Source organism: Wyeomyia smithii, chromosome 1 (genome assembly GCF_029784165.1).
Source record: "Wyeomyia smithii strain HCP4-BCI-WySm-NY-G18 chromosome 1, ASM2978416v1, whole genome shotgun sequence".
Lineage (NCBI taxonomy): Eukaryota > Metazoa > Arthropoda > Insecta > Diptera > Culicidae > Wyeomyia > Wyeomyia smithii.
Genome location: NC_073694.1, coordinates 177,513,547 through 177,531,362, shown reverse-complemented (window position 1 = coordinate 177,531,362; position 17,816 = coordinate 177,513,547). Strand labels below are relative to the sequence as shown.

Genomic DNA, 17,816 nt, shown 5'->3' with positions numbered 1-17,816 from the left:
CCATTTTGAAATCCAAGATGGCGAATTCCGGTTTCTGAAAAACAGTGGCAAATGACCAAATACCACCCAATATGGGTATTTCCAGAATTGTTATGATGCACTGAAGCCACAAGTCGACCTCAGACAACATTTTGAATTGTTAGATGGCGACTTCCGGTGTCTGTAAAACAGCCGAAAATGACCAAATACTACCCAATATGAGTGTTTCTTTAACCAGAAAGACGCTCAGGGGTCAGAAATTGTCTCCAAATGCTATTTTAAAATCCAAGATGGCGACTTACAGTTTCTGAAAAATCCAGAATGATGCAAGGAGCTAAAAATTGACCTCAGACACCAGTTTGAATTGAAAAATGGCAACTTCTGGGAAACAGCCGAAAATAACCGAATACTACTACATATGGATATTTCCGTGATGTACAGAAGCCAAGCATTGACCCTGGACACCATTTTGAATTCGAAGATGACCACTTTCAGTTTCTGGAAAACAACGAAAATAACTAAAATGCATTCAATATATTTCCGGAATAGAGTTGATGTACAAAAGCCAAAAGTCGAGGATGTTGTTATTCCGATAAAACCAATCATTTCAAACGATATAAACAAATCGCAAGGAATCGATGAATTTGAAATGTTTAAAATTATTTAATTAAACACTAAAATAGGCGGGACGAAGTTTGCCGGGTCAGCTAGTCATGAATAAAAATACAAAATTTGATCAAATATTTCTTGACAGGAAATTTTAAAAATAAGCATGCGAAAAGTTATACTTACTTACTTACTTTCTTTGTTGGCCGACGGACCATTTACCGGTCTAAGGCGGAACGAATTAGAGATGTCCAGCTTCTTCTGTCTTGGGCAACCGTTCTCCAGTCACCTCTTACACCAGAAGATCGAGCATCCTCTTCCACCGCGCACATCCACCGAGTGCGAGGCCTACCACGGAGTCTACGACCTCTTCCTGGTTCTCTGCTGAATATAGTTTTGGCGGCTCTCTCGTCAGGCATTCTGGCTACACGTCCAGCCCACTGAAGCCTGCCCCGCTGTATTACCTTCACAATATCAACATGTTTGTGATTCATGCGCCACTTTCCATCATCCAATTTTCCGTCAAGCATCTATCGCAGAACTGTACGCTCAAAAACCTCGAGCACTCGTCAATCAGCCTCCTTCAGCGGCCATGCTTTATGTCCGCAAAGGGCCACCGAGAGTATTAGTTTCCTATACAGCGCTGGTTTAGTACGAGTTTGCAAACTCGTCCCATACCTTAGCTGGTAACGTAGTCCGTAGAAGGCCCTGTTTGCAGCTGCAACTCGTCGTTTCACTTCACAGCTCATATCGTTGTCACATGTCACAAGCGTACCTAGATAAACGAATTCGTCAACTACTTAAAATCGTTCCTCATCTATCTCCACCTCAGCACCAATACAACGGGGATTTCCACGCTGGCTGCCAGCTACCATGTACTTCGTTTTGGCAGAGTTAATGACAAGCCCCAATCTCGCTGCTTCCCTCTTAAAAGGTACGAAGGCCTCCTCCACGGCCTTACGGTTGATACCGATGATATTGATGTCGTCCGCAAAACCAAGAAGCATGTGAGATTTCGTGATGATCGTACCGTTTCTCTGCACGTTTGCTCTCCGTACTGCACCTTCAAGGGCGATGTTAAATACGAGTCAGCTTAATTAGTTTCGTCCGGAAACCGTATTCCAACATGATCTGCCACAGTTCGTTTCTTTTCACTGAGTCGTATGCCGCCTTGAAATCCACAAACAGATGGTGCGTCTGCACGTTATACTCCCGGAACTTATCAAGGATCTGTCGCAGGGTGAAGATTTGATCCGTCGTGGAACGCCCCTGTCGAAAGTCAGCCTGGTATTCGCCAACAAAGGATTCCGTTAACGGTCTCAATCTAAAAAACAGGACACGGGAGAGCACTTTATATGCGGAGTAGAGCAACGTAGAAACTTATTTTCCATCAGGGAAAATTTCAACGCAAAGCTTATTTAAGGATTTTTCAAGGAGTATCCGCAAACGGTACAAAATAGCAAAAAGACGGGATGGTTGAAATAGTTGAAAAACGGTACTTTCCCGTTCAAAACTGTACGTCTGATCAGCCTATCGATGACCCTGTTTAAAGATTGGGCATTGGGAACATACACATTTCACGTGGACAGATTTTAAACGATTTTAAAGCTTGGAAAAACTCAAGGTTATGGCGTCTGTATTTTGGGATGCGCATAGAATAATTTTCATTGACTATCTCCTAAAGGGCAGACGATCAACATCATTATATAGCGTTGTTGGAGCGTTTGAAGGTTGAAATCGCTCAGAAAGGGTCCCATTTGGCGAAGAAAAAAGTTGTTTCATCAAGACAATGCACCGTGTCACAAATCATTCAAATCTTTGGCAACATTGCATGAATTGGGCTTCCAATTGCTTCCGCATCCAGCGTGTTCTCCAGATCTGACCCCCAGTGACTATTACGATACTGTTCGCAGACCTGGAAAGAATGCTCGCTGGTAAGAATTTTAAAACCGATGATAAAGTGATTACCGGAACTCAGGCCTATTTTGAGGAAAAACCAAAATAGTACCATAAAAATGGTATCGGAACTGCTCCATTATTCATCTCAGCCCATATATTCATCTCATACAACATGAAAACACATTTGAAAACAGGAAAAACGCATATTTTCTAACTAAACCAATCTGCTAATTCATGAATTCATTCTTTTTAATTCACTTTAGTCTTCTACTATATTAAAAAGGGGGAGCTCCGTAGCCGCAAGGTTACAGAGTCCGCTTTGGTAAGCGGGTGGTCGTGGGTTCGAATCTTAGTAGAATCAGGCCATTTGGTTGTCAAAGGACTTTAAGCATGGGTTTATTCTCAGGCTCCCCACCACGTACCCTTACTTCAATCTGGACTCTACAGTACCCCTGTTGACTCTCCTCCTAACAAAAATAAGTCCCTATTATAATAAAACTGGTGTGAGTAACATATGAAAGTTCTTTCCAGGGAATTGTGTAACTAGGCGATATTGTTAGGATGGACAGAGGCTCGGTGTAGTAGATCAGTAAGCTTGAAACGGAAAGGTAAATTACACACAAGCACATGAATGATAGCGTATCACTTACTCCAATAGTGTTACTGCTAATAATATGAAGTGCGGAGTACAGAAAACACCTGGGCAATATCACAATAGATCTAAGCTCTGGTCGCAGTGATGAGTCCACACAGGAAAAAAATATAAAAAAGGAATTCCGTAATGCTTGATCTTATTGATATTATTCTCTCTATCTCTGTGGTGTACAGTAATCATCATCATTTAAAATCGTTCTAAATCAGAAAAATAAGCGGTGACATGCAGGTTTTTTCACAGTAAAATGCTCGCTGATGTTCAGGAAAGGCATTTGGGGAAAAATAATAGGTATCTGATTACTGAAACTTGAGATATTATTCACAAAACTACAAAAAAAAAGAAAAATTGTGACTTTTCATGTTAAATTTACCTTTTAACCAAAATTCAAAGCGATGACATGAGATTCTTTATTCATTAAAATGTTGGTTAATGTTCAGGAAAGACATTCGAGGAAAAATAATTAATAGCTAATTACTAAAACATGAATTATTATTCACAAAACTACGTAAGCTATGCAAAATTATGACTCTTTATACTCAATTCGTCTCCAAATCAAAATTCAAAGAGATGACATGTGATTCTTTTTTTATTAAAAAGTTCGTTGATGTTCAAGAAAGACATAACATATAATACATGCAGAACTTTGACTTTTCAACCCTCTAGTGCCCAAGTTAATTCCTAGACGGGCTTCAGTAAAATCACTATGAATCATTATAAACACTTTTTAGGTATTTATTAATGCTTTTTAGAGGTTTGACTGAAGCCCGCCACTAGATGGTTAAGCATAAGCTCAAATCGCATCTAAATCAAAATTCAAAGCGATGACATGTGATTTTTCTTTCAATAAAATGTTCGTTGTTTCTTTGACGTTTGCAAATATTTTCTTGCAGAAAAATCCATGTTTTGAATCAGTGCGAGTCGAGCATAAAAAATTTACCTTTCTGATGTATTCGTAGTTTTGTGAATACTAACACATTACGGGATTTACTTTTTTACCTTTACCCAAACTAGATCTATGAACATTTAGCTGGAGTAAAGGTCCCGTTTCATTGGTTTGGACATAGATTAAGAGGCGACTTAAGCATTGAAAGTCATTTTTTATTTTCTACATAATTTTTTGGATTAAAGCACAATTGTTAGTTATCAAAAAACCTTCACTTCTTCTCATACGTGTTCCTTGGACACCAACAAACATTTTCGTTTTGAAAAAAATCACAAGCATCTCTTTAGATTTCATTATAGAGAAGAACTAAGCATGAATGGTCATGCTCAATTCTTCTTACTTCAATTTTCTTCTTCCAATAGTTACATAAAAAGAGGTTTGACTGTAAACGATTGTCAAATAGCCCGAATATCACCCAATATAGGTAAATTCGAAACTGGGATGACCCCACACAACATTTTCCAAAACGGCGACTTCCGGCTTCAGAAAAATAACCTGAAGTGGTATTTGGCCAATTATTTCAATAATTCCGAAAGTGGAACTCCATACGTCGTTTGGAAATTCGAGATGGCGACTTCCAGTTTCTGTTAAACAGTCCGAAATCACAAAATACAATCCATTATGGGTATTTCCGTTCTGTGAAATATTGAAGTATTTAAAGTGATGATGAACGTATAAGATGTGAAATATTTTTTAAGTAAGTTGTGCAAAAGCAGCAATGAATTATAAAAAATGATTCTTAAATTTAAAACCTTTGATCCCGAGCATCGCCGGGAACGTTCAACTAGTTTCTCATAAAGTAGAATCCTCAAAAACTCACTTAAAAGCTCTAAATTTGATATTATAGTCGGGCATCTGCACTCGAAAACTCATTTAATCCAATCACCTACCTCAGAAAACAAAATCCGCGCATTGTTCTATACGGCTACAACGGGACTCGTTCAGCAGCCAACCAAAGTTTTATTCATCACTAGCGGACCACTTTTTATTTTAATCACCAAAAAAAATCACTCACTACACTGAGAATACTTTAATCTTTGAATTGTTTACCTCAAATTTCCAAAAACATGCTTTAATTAGCGGAAATATATGAGATGAATTTCTACAATTCCTAAATTTCAACTGTATGCATTTCCATCTGTTTTCACTGCGTTGAAGAAAATCGAAAATTGCCAAATCAGTTTAGTATCAGTTTGTATCAGGTTTTAATACGAAAAAATCATACTTAAAATGTTGAATTATTTCGACATAATTGACATGATTCTACTGCACTGTAGTGGTTACCTAGGTTACCAACTTTGGACGTAAACAACTGCAGCGGATATCTAGGTAACCTACTACGACGGGTTGCGGCAACGTTCATTCATCATAATGTGATTCATTCATGATGAACAATGGGATCAATATGGGGGCGTCGTGAGATGAATAATTAAGCAGTGATTCAAATTTTGAGATGGATATGGAAGCGTTGTGAAAAATGGTTTGCTTTACGAAATTCAGGATAAATCTAGCTAATTTCACTAAATATACAATGCTTAACGATTTCATAAGGGCACGTAAGCATATTTAGTTTATTTGTTCAATGATTTCGTGAAAATTTGGCGTTTTCTTCGGCTTAATGAGATGAACAATGGAGCAGTTCCCCTATATAAGACCGCACATCATCAAGTACATTTTGAACCAGAATTTCTATTCAAATTTTCAACATTTTGCAAAAACTACGCTGTTGTACAATTGACGTGCACAACGAAATTTGCGTTTCGGCTTGATATTACTCACTGGTACTAGTATTAAGGACGTTTCGGTTTAGAGAACCTTGATACTTTCAAATACGAATTTTATTTCCACCATAAATGCCTATAACTTAAGCTTCCAGGTTATCCGTAATCCATTTCATATACTTAGTGATACGCATCGCAATCATCGGCACGGTTTCACGAAGCGTGCAATTCAGCGGTGAAAACTTAGCCATAGCAAACTCGACAAACCGCGGGGTACCATCGATGTCCACCTCGGTTCCGATGGGTGCCCCGGCAACGCGACTGCACACATAATTCGGTCCCAACTGCTGGGCACAAAACCGATCGTCCTCGAAGTCCGGCGCGAAGCCAACCTGCTCGAACCGACGCTGACAGGTGTCCAGATCGGTATTCTCTACGAAGTACTTCTGCAGATCGCCCACATAATGGTTGGGAGCGTTCATATCCAGCTCCCAGGCGGGCATAACCATGAAGCGAGGAATGTTAGTCAACAGTTCTGGCGTCGTGGGTAGACAAACCGGTCGGATGTAGTCATTGTACTCCACTTCGCGAACCATCCGCACCAGCGCGAGGTCATTTGTGTACATCGGCTCGTCGAAATCGGGATGACTGACGATGGACTCGATCGCAATATCCAATACTGGCCCAGCACAGTCCTTTACCTCATAACCAGTTTTCGGATTCTGCAAGACGTTACAGTCCTCCTGTGTCGCCTCCGCCTGTTCTCCCAACCGAACATAATCACTGCAAAATGTAAACATTACCGAAAAGGAACTCAAATCAAACGGACAAACAAAACATACGGATCACGTTTGGTCTTCTTCATGCAGCCGATAACAGAGAGAACGTAGCGTCGGTTGATCAGCGTCCCCAGACAGGTAGCCGGACGTCTCGTTTGGTTGTACCGCACCAGCGCCATCCAGGGATACTCGAAGGGCAAACTCTTGGTACTTTTACTTGATTTACCCAGCTTTGAAACGCCGCACTCCTTCGGTAGCAGTGCCAACTTGTTACGATTCAGCGGCGCCTCGATCTCATTTCCAGCGGCTTCCGCAAAGCTCACCTGTTGTAAAGCCACCAGCAAGGGAAGCAGCAATGCAGCTGCTAAGAACTTCATGATTAAAACAAAACTACAACAAACAATCAACACGATCCACTTCGTACGAAGCCTCTGCTGGAACTGATCCGCTAGGATGATCAACCGGTATGTGAAATATAGGAATAAAAATAATTCAAATCACTATGCTTTCGAGCGCGCAGAAGGGCTGGGATTTTTCCCTGTAAACCGGTTGAACGAGTAAATCGCTGAACCGGCACTCGAAGCTGGGGCAGGGAGAAGAACGCAAAGCATACGGAACAATGAAAGGGGGGTCATTATTTTTGGAGATTATAACGCTCGGTGTGCTCTTGAATCGGAAGTTTTGTTTGTTATGCACCAAAATCGGTGGTTTTTGGACATTTTCCTCCTCTGTCTGACCCCGGGGGTTTTATGGTTCACGCAGTGAGAATGTTTTGTTTTTGTTTGCGTTGCCCGGTGATTAATGTGTACACGCGTCCGATCGTTGTTTACCGTGATCTTCACCATGATCGCTTATTTTGCAGAGATTTAATTCATTTGAATGATGGAAGCATTTTGAAATTTTTGAGCAGTCGAGGTTGAATGTTTTCTTTTTCAATATTTCCTAGTTGTTATGTGACATAGAATTATGAATTCTTCTGTCTTGGAGTTTGAATGGTATAAGAAGCACTGATAATATTTTCTTATCTGGATTTATTTTAATAAAATATTTCTTTTTGGGTATTTTGCTAAATGAAAACTAATGTTTTGGTTTTGTTGTAGAGCGGAGTATGCCAATGACACAGAGCAAATTCCACACAAAAGTCCTCAAAAAGGTTTTTGTTTATTGGACAACTGGCTCAATGACGGCACTGCTTCGGCTTGAATTTGTTGTTTACCGCTCGTACTTTTAAATCACAGTTGTTTTTTTCGCGATGAAAGGGGTCAAAGATTAACAACAGGATTATCATGAGTTTGAAACTTTTCCAGTTGATTTCCGAAGTGAGCACGAGCGCGGTACCTGGTGGTGCGCAACCAAAGTGGTGATTAGTTTTTGAGCGGAGCTGCGCAAAGGTGGCCATACTTTTTGTTGACTTCGTTGACTGGAAAATAAATAGAACAGAGTTTAAGATGCATTCAATTTGGTTGCGTTTGCTAGTGCTGACAGTAGGTTGTGCGTTGGGAGCAGAGGTTTTTCACAATGCCCAATTTCAGTGTGGAATACCAAAGCATGCCAACACGCTGCTGATTGTCAACGGGGCTGATGCGAAGATCAGTGACTGGCCGTGGCATGCTGCGATTAGACTTCACACCAATATTGGTCAACCCGAATACGTCTGCGGAGGGACACTGATCAGTGAGAGGTTCGTAGTGACCGCGGCTCACTGCACTCTCGATGAGAATCCCAATAAATTACCTAAGATTTCTGTTTAATTGGGGGTGAATGCTGTCGGTTCACCGGAAGGAAAGGTGTACAAGGTGGAGAAAATTCATCGTCATACTGGGTATGCATTAGCCGACCTCAAGGATGACATTGCATTGTTGGAGTTGGACTCGCCGGTAGAGTTTACCGACTACATTTTGCCAGTTTGTTTGAGTAAGAAAACTCACATCGAAGCTGGCAAGTTAGGTGCTGTAGTGGGTTGGGGATTCACCGAAAATGATCTTCCTTCGACGAAACTGAAGCTGGCGAAATTGCCTGTGGTTGATAAGAAAGAGTGCCAACGGCGCGAACCAGAGTTGTACGGTCGAGTTTTAACGGAAAAGGTTTTCTGTGCGGGGTATACTAATGGTAAGCGAAAATTTTGTCTTTAAATTGCTCCTTCTTAATTGAGAAAAAAATTCCTGGGCAGGAACTTCGCCTTGCAATGGTGATAGTGGCGGCGGTATTGTCTTAGAGCGAGGTGACGCTTGGTACTCTGGAGGAATCGTCTCCTTCACCCGTTCTAGAGATGGATCAAGTCTGTGCTTGACAACAACATACACGGTCTTCACCAAAACCGAATCATATCTGGATTGGATAGCGCAAATAACGAACATTGATTTCAGCGAAGAATACGGAATCGAGAGTAAGTATTCCAGTAACTTAAGATGCGAACAGTATATTGAAAAAATTAAAAATGGGTGAACTAGAAACCGTTCCCTGCTCAACGAAGGGTACACCAAATGGATTCTGCGTTCCAGTGCAACAGTGTCGAAACATTCTGGATGCTCTACGATCGCCTCTACTGTCGAAGCAGCTAGCGGATCAGTATAAGCAAAGCGTGTGTCTACTGCGTGGAATTCGTCGCAGCGTCTGCTGCCAACCGGATCAGGCTGAACGGATTCCGATCCATCGAAATGCCATACTGCTTCCGCAAGAGTGCGGAGTGGCCAAGATAACTGAGCCTACCACAACCGCCGTTCGAGCAAAGGTTTACGAATTTCCCTGGATTGCTATTGTACTCTCTAGTAAAGCTACTCCAGATCTAAATCCCTATTGCGTGGGATCTCTGATCAACAATCGCTACGTACTGGCGTCTGTTGGATGCTTGAAGGCGGAAGAGCGCGACGGTTTGTATGTTAAAGAACTGTATTTCGCATGCTTCTATGTCATATTCAATTCAACGCAATCCACAGGGATTTCGTTCGGCTTGGAGAACACACGCTAAACCAGCCGCAGGACTGTGACACTTACACCGACCCCAGAACCCGCAATACTATAGAGGAATGTGCAGCTCCTCCACTGGACGTGAAAGCAGTGCTTCCCTTCACATTTCACCCGCTTCATAATACGCCTTTCAGAGGCAATGACTTCGCGTTGATTCGAATGGAGCAGAAAGTGGCGTTCACCGGTAAGCTTCTGATGTTTCCTTAGTGCTATCCCACAATAACCATCAAATTGTTCCAGATAACATTCGACCAATTTGTCTACCCGTCCGGGAGGCCCTGCGAAACAATCTACCCCATGATTTTATTCTAACCATGATGGAAACCACCACCAAGCAGGAGCTGTACAAAACCCGTTCGAAGTTCACCGAAGTTGTGGAGTGCGAAGAGCGTTACGAAGATTATGGCTACACTCCATGGGTGACGGACAAAATGTTCTGTGCACTGGCTCAGGGACCTAACTTTGTATGTACCCCTCACATGGGAGCTCCGCTAGTTTCGATGGTCCGACAGGGTAGCACCACCCGAGCGGTGTTGTACGGTACGGCGATGATGAACCCAAGCAACTGCACGATCGCTCGAACCATTCCGAAAACATACCTGCGGGTGCCGCTGTACGTGGACTGGATTTTGGAGAACATTGCACCTTAGAAGCAGAAGATATTTATATATTTGTTTATTTACTCTAATTTATATGACAATAGACTTTATAAATAACAGTCCAAAAAAGTCACGGCCAAATTTTGTAATAACTCTTGTAATAAAGCTTAACATTAAGTAAATCACCAAGCTTACACACACTTACTTACTTACTTCAGCAGCCTAGAGCCTGAGCTACTCGTCGCCAATTTCCTAGACGTCTCGATACTCGCAGATCCGCTTCAACCTGGTCAAGCCATCTCGCACCGATCGAGAACCGATTTTACTGCACTGTCGTCCGGCATCCTCGCGACATGCCCGGCCCATCGAAGCCTCCCGACCTTCGTCAGGTGTGCAAAGGGAGATTCCCATTTCCAAGAAGTGCCTGCAGCTCGGAGTTCATACTCCACCAAATATTGTCCGCAACACTTTCTGTTCGAATACGGCCGGTGCGCGTATGTCCTCCGTGAGCAGCGTCTCGGTTTCTAGTCCATAGAGAACTACGGTTCTAATTAGGGTTTTAGTTAAGTTTAGTTTAGTTTAGTTTATTGCATTAAATACATGACGCAAGACAGGTATTTTTTAGTGTCAATAGCGGTGAACATAACAGTTTCTAAATAAAATATTGTTGAATTTCTAACTACATTTACACTTTACCTACACATTATTAAAATAATCTTTAGCAGCTGTTGTGTACATTGCTTCCGAATAGCGTTTTATCCCAATAGGTTGCGCGTTCCAATATACCACACCTCTCACGAAAAATGTTTCACCGTACAGTGAATACCGATGGGTTGGAACTATATAATTTCGCGTGCGAGTTCCTTGTAGAACAGAAAGTTTGTTGTAGAGGTACGCCGGTTTCTGACGTTGGGCAAGCTTATGAAGGAACATGCATGTTTTAAATTCATTCAACCTACGAAAAGGGCATCCTAGTAGAACCTTCTGGAGATGACGAACAGATGTGTAACGGTTTATATTGTATACGTAGCGAGCACAGTCATTTAGAGCCACTTCCATCTTGGACATCAAACTCTGGCTCATACTTAGGTGCACAACATCTCCAAAGATGAAATGAGGTAGTATCAGCGTTTTAAACAGCTTCAATTTGACATGCTGTGGAAGATCAGACGTGGTTGCTCTAAAGCCTGTATCAGACTAACCGTTGTAGCGGTTGACCGCTACCGTTTCGTTCTTTTTCGACCTATCAGAGCACAGCGGTCGACCGTCGCTTGTTGTTGTTGCAAAAAATACAATCTTTTCTACTTTCCGCCGACCGTTCCCAACGGTTGCCGGCTGCTGTCATTGACATGGCGAAGGCAAACGAATCTCTTCACACCTACACAAGATCACATACAGAGACATGACAAATGAAAATGTGTGCTTCTCTTTTTGGCACACACGACAGCCAGTCAAAACATTGATAGCACCGGCAACGCTGGTTGGCGATGTCAATTTTCGACCAACGCGCACTGGCAAAAATGAATCCAAATTTCCACTAATTAAAAGCCGCTGGGCTGGATACCTTCAATATAGCATTTCTTATGTAAAATAGGTCAACAAATTGATTGGCGATGGTTTCATTTTGGACAGGACACGGGAAATGGTCTTTGTCGCCTCTTTTCACCCTATTTTTGCGTATTTTTGAAAATATAGACCATTTCCCGTGCCCTGAGCAGAATGAAAATATCACCTATCGTTTTCTTGGCCAATTTTACATAAGAAATGCTATATTGAAGGTATTAAGCCCAGCGGCTTTTAATTAGTGAAAATTTGGATTCATTTTTGCCAGTGTGCGTTGGTCGAAAATTGACATCGCCAACCAGCGTTGCCGGTGCTATCAATGTTTCGACTGGCTGTCGTGTGTGCCAAAAAGAGAAGCACACATTTTCATTTGTCATGTCTCTGTATGTGATCTAGTGTAGGTGTGAAGAGATTCGTTTGCCTTCGCCATGTCAATGACAGCAGCCGGCAACCGTTGGGAACGGTCGGCGGCGAAAATAGAAAAGATTCTATTTTTTGCAACAACAACAAGCGACGGTCGACCGCTGTGCTCTGATTGGTCGAAAAAGAACGGAACGGTAGTGGTCAACCGCTACAACGGTTAGTCTGATACAGGCTTAAGGGTACGTAGACCAGCATAAATTTTACCACATTGGACTGATATTGCTTTGTCCCAACGAAGGTTACTTTGTAAAATGATACCAAGATTATTCGCATGATCAGTAAACTGAATCTGGCGTCCTTCGAGGTCTATATTTAATTCCAATGTACCTGTGCACGTTGGTGTTCCAAACAGAATAGCCTTCGTTTTCGTGTGGTTAATACGTAGCGAGTTTCTGGTTGCCCACTGAGTGAGACGTTGAAGATCCTCATTAAGCATTCTCACAGCCACGGACGAGTCGCGATGGATGCAATACACTTGCACATCGTCTGCAAACATCTGGATACGACAGTGTTGTAGCACACCTGGAAGGTCATCGATGTATAAAGTGAAAAGCAAGGAGCCGAGTACAGATCCTTGTGGCACACCGGACGTTACTGCTATGGTGTCAGGCAATGTATAATTACAGTATACGGCTTGTTTCCTATCGGTCAGGAATGACTGCACAAGGCACACAGCTGAACGCTCGAAAAAGGAACGCTCTCCAAGCTTGTGACAGAGACGACGATGAGAGATCGTGTCGAAAGCCTTACTAAAATCTATCAGCAAAAGAATAACTTTATCTTTTCTATCCATAGCAACAGTAATATCATCGTAAACCCTTAGCAATGCATATTTAACTCCTTGTCCTTGTTGAAATCCGGCTTGAAAATCAGAAGTTAGATGAGCAGAAGATAGAAATGAGCTGATTTGCGTCTTCAGTAACTTTTCAAAAACTTTTGACAGCACACATAACAAGCCTATAGGGCCAAGATTATCGATAGAGTTTAGATGCTTCTTTTTGCGTAGGGGCACAATTTTCGCACATTTCCAAGCATCAGGAACAACAGTAGTTTTTATAATATTGTTGTGTAGAGATATACGAGTTGTTATCGCAGTGATGGTTTATTAGCAACTAGTTAGATATATAACAGAGCTGGGGGTGTTTATAGAAAATTCATTAAACAAAGCTTACTTGGACTTCTTTATATAAACTAATAGATTAGGTCTGCATATCAACACCCCCTCTTAGACCAAGCGCCTTTCTGTGCTCGTTGAATACTGTGACAGGTAAACTTTTCGTAAAGACATCAGCAAGCTGCTCTCGAGTAGGAACATACTTCACCAATATAGAACCATTTTGGACGCACTCACGGATGTAGTTATACCGTATATCCAAATGTTTCATGCGCTTTTGATCTCGTGGCTCAGTTGCAATGTGGATACATGACTGATTGTCCTCGAAGATTACTGTAGGGTTTCTCAAAATGACGTTGAACTCAGATAATAAATACCTCAACCAGGTTGCTTCACATGCAGCTTGACTGAGAGATATGTATTCAACCTCGGTGGAACTCAATGACACAGTAGACTGCTTCCTTGTTCCCCACGAAATCGAATTTCCAAAAACCTGGAACAGATATCCAGATGTTGACCGACGATCGGTAATGTCACTGGCCCAATCAGCATCAGCGAATCCAACAATCGGCTCAACGTTATTCCTTCGTTGGTAAATTAAGGAGTAATTTCTCGTCCCCTGAAGGTACCGCAAGATTCGCTTGAGATGAGTCCAGTGTGAATCGGATGCACTACTTTGAAATCGACTTAGAATGTTTACCGCATTGCTTATGTCAGGGCGAGAAGACAGCATAAGATAGGTTAGACATGAAATAAGTTCACGGTATGGCTGACAAGTTGTTGATTCATTTTCTTTGAGTTTTTCCAATTTCAAATTGACTTCCATCGGGGTAGATACTGGTTTACAGTTTTCCATCCCAAAACGCTTCAGCAAATCACCAATATGCTAAGATTGATTAATCGACAACGTGCCTTTGCTTCTATTTAAATTAATGTTCAAACCAAGGAAATGGCGAAGCTCCTGCATATCTTTCATCTCGAACTCTCTTTGTAAACTTTTCTTAATAAGCATCATTTCATCCAAAGAATTAGAAGCTAGCACAATATCATCAACGTAGAGCACTAGGTACATACTCCTTTCGTATTTTTCACATACAAACAGGTGTCATATTTTGATCTCCTAAATCCCAGTTTCAGCAGAAAACTGTTGAACTTTTCATTCCAACTACGCGGTGCTTGCTTTAGGCCATACGGTGATTTGTTCAGACGGCAAACCTTATTCCCCCTCTGAAATCCTGGTGGCTGTCGCATGTAGACTGTTTCTGTGAGCTCGCCATTGAGAAAAGCAGTACACACATCCATTTGGTGTAGATGAAGATTTTGTTGCAATGCTACTGACAGCAGTATCCGAACAGTAGTCATACGCACAACTGATGCGTAAGTTTCTTGATAGTCGAAACCGTAACGTTGAGAACACCCCTTCGCTACCAATCGTGCTTTATACCTGGGAACTGCATCACCTGCTTTAATTTGAACACCCACTTACACGGAACTATTCTTTTATTTGCTGGAAAATCTACGAGATCCCAGGTATTGTTTTTCTCCAATGAACACATTTCTTCGTCTATAGCAGCTTTCCATAACAGCCAATCGTCGCGTTTCTGCAGCTCTTCAATTTGTTGCGGTATCTCTTCCACAAAACTTTCCGCATTTAAAGCAAAAGCAACACATGTCTCGAAATACGCCAAACGATCTGGAGGCCTACGTTCACGCAAGCTGCGTCTAATCGTAACAGGCTCTTTTAAATCACTTTCATCCATATCACCATCGGGTTTATCTTCAGCGTCTTGTATCTGCTGTTCGGCGTTTCCAGTATCAGGATTTTGATTGTTCTCGTTCAACGATAATTGATCTGTTACCAAATGATCATCTGTATACATATCTTGACAATGAGTAACCTTTGGTTCAGTTTCCTCTATTATCACGTCTCGAGATATTATGATTTTCCGCTGAGCTGGATTCCAAAGCCGATACCCATTTATTCCGTAACCAACCAAGTAGCAGATCTGACTTGTGGCTTCAAGTTTGGATCGTTTTTCCTTTGGAATATGACTGAATACCTTACTACCAAACACTCGTAGCTTTGACACAGTTGGTTTGTGCCCGTACCACATTTCATATGGTGTTTTAGACTCCTGCAGTGCAGCCGATGGACTACGATTAATAAGATAAACAGCAGCCATTACAGCTTCATTCCACATGGACCTTCTAAATCCGCCATCATCAAGCCTCGCCCTCGAGCGCTCCATTATTGTCCTGTTCATCCTTTCTGCAACGCCATTCTGTTGTGTCGGTTCCATGGTCATTCCTGCATTTTCACAATATGCGATGAATTGATATATTCTCCTCCATTGTCGCTTCTTAACCTAGCAATTTTTGTTCCAAAATGTGCGGTGGCCATTGCTGTATACTTTCTAAAAGCTTCCAGTACATCACTCTTTGCTTTCAGTGGTTAAATTGCGGTAAAATGCGTGTAGTCGTCAATAAAACTCACAAACACCTTGTAGCCATTCCAGGAAGCAGGCGTGAACGGACCACATACATCTGTGTGAATCAAATCGAGAGGACGAGTAGAACGGGGTTGATCAACTTCTTTGAACGACAATCGCGTTTGCTTTCCTTTCATACAAGACTCACAAACTTTCGAATCCAATGAAATATCTGCTCAAATATCGATGCCCTTCACCATGTTGCAACGAATTAACTTCTGCAGACCAGCATTTCCTATATGTCCATACCGTCGGTGCCACAAAGACATTTTTTCTTCCGATTTTCCAATCATAGCCAAATTGGTACGTTTAGCTTCCACGTCAAGTTCATATAATCGGCCCTTACGACTAGCTGTACAAACTAATTCTGAGCCTCTCATAACGCGTGCACTATTTCGACTGAATACAACTTCCATTCCTTTTTCTGCGATTTGTTTTACCGAAAATAAATTGGTGAATAAACCAGGTACATACAAAACATTGTGAACTGTGCAATTCAGTTTCCTATCTCCAACAGCTGCAACCATTTTAACTTCACCGATAAAGCTGCTCGTTAGTGAAACTCCAGATTTTGCCACATTTATCACTACTGGTGTTTCCAATTTTCGAGTATTCACTAAATATTCCTTGTCACCTATCATGAGTTCGGATGCTCCACTGTCTAAAACCCAGCGAAACTCGTCTTCGGATTTATCTTCTGCTGTAACGAAAGCCACATCGTCGTTTATTTCCGATAGATTGGCTTTTGGTTTCCTCTGCTTTCCAGCTTTTCCCGAAAATTGTTTCGGTTTGTTTTCTGGACAGTTTGTTCGTTTGTGACCAGGTTTTCCGCAAGCGTGACATTCAAAAGTGAATTTTCCACCTTTACCAGCAAACGCCATACCAGGTTCCAGCTGTTCACCACTGTGTTGCCGCTTGACATCTTCATTAAGCAGCCTCGTTTTGACGAATTCCATAGAGCACTGTTCTACTGGTAACGTTTCCAATACAGTTATGGTTTTAGGACTTTGGCATTGATTGCAAGAGGAAACATACCACCACTGGTTCAGCAAATTTCATTTCCGCAGATTCCAATTTTCTAACTACTTTTTCGAACGCCAAAATATGATCTTCCATTGGTAAATGATCGTTGTACTTGATTCCGACCAGCTGTTTCAGTAAAAAGAAAATTCCAGAAACTCCTTTTCGTTCAAACGTGTGCTTCAGCGTTGTCCAAATGGCTTTTGGAGATCGCGCACCTCGAATATACTCCAACTAAGAGTCTGCAATTTTGTGAATCAGGATTGACTTGCATTTGGCGTCTTCTTGCTTCCGCCGAATTCGCTTTCTCTCCTTCTCCGCAACAACTTCTGCAGCTTCTGCCTCGTTATCCGGGAAAAAATCTTCCTCTTCCAGAGATTTCTGGATACAATGCAGCAAACCAACCTCTTCCAGGTATGCTTCCACCCGAAAACTCCAATTGGAAAAATTTCGCCCATCGAACAGGTACACTCGTTGAGTACGGTCTTCCTCCATTTTTACGATATTTCGCGACGTTTTAGTTACAACAAGACTTCCGGAAAAAAAAATTACTTCGAGCTCGACGAAAAAATTAAAAATCAACGCAACTGTTACTATGGTTATTTCTGCTGTGTGAGCCCATAACCTGTAGAGATATACGAGTTGTTATCGCAGTGATGGTTTATTAGCAACTAGTTAGATATACGACAGAGCTGGGGGTATTTATAGAAAATTCATTAAACAAAGCTTACTTGGACTTCTTTATATAAACTAATAGATTAGGTCTGCATATCAACATGTTGTACAAATGCACGATGTGGTCAATAACAAGTGGGAACACAATTTTCAGAAATTTTGTCGAGAATTTATCTGATCCAGCAGCGTTCGACTTGATGTCGTAGAAAGCATTGACTACCTCGTGAGCACTTATTGGTAGGAAACGAAAACCATTTCCGTTCCTATTGTTTGTTCGGAGAACGTTTGATTCACTGTCTGTAGTATAGAGGCTTGCGAATTCATTGTTAACTGAATTAGGATCAAAAGGACAACCGTCGCATTTTTGCGAATTACCAACTCCAA

General features: G+C 41.6%; 1 protein-coding gene and 1 pseudogene across 1 annotated transcript; one reads left to right on the top strand and one right to left on the bottom strand.

The window, feature by feature from the left end:
• Positions 1-5,905: 5,905 nt before the first annotated feature.
• Positions 5,906-7,047, bottom strand: LOC129731260 (serine protease easter-like). Its single transcript, XM_055691153.1, has 2 exons — positions 6,646-7,047; positions 5,906-6,586 (listed from the first exon to the last, which is right to left on the bottom strand). The coding sequence occupies exons 1-2, from the start codon at positions 6,957-6,959 to the stop codon at positions 5,947-5,949; spliced, it is 954 nt and encodes a 317-aa protein (XP_055547128.1). The 5' UTR covers positions 6,960-7,047; the 3' UTR covers positions 5,906-5,946.
• Positions 7,048-7,907: 860 nt separating this feature from the next.
• LOC129731186 (serine protease easter-like) lies at positions 7,908-10,320 on the top strand (annotated as a pseudogene).
• Positions 10,321-17,816: the final 7,496 nt, after the last annotated feature.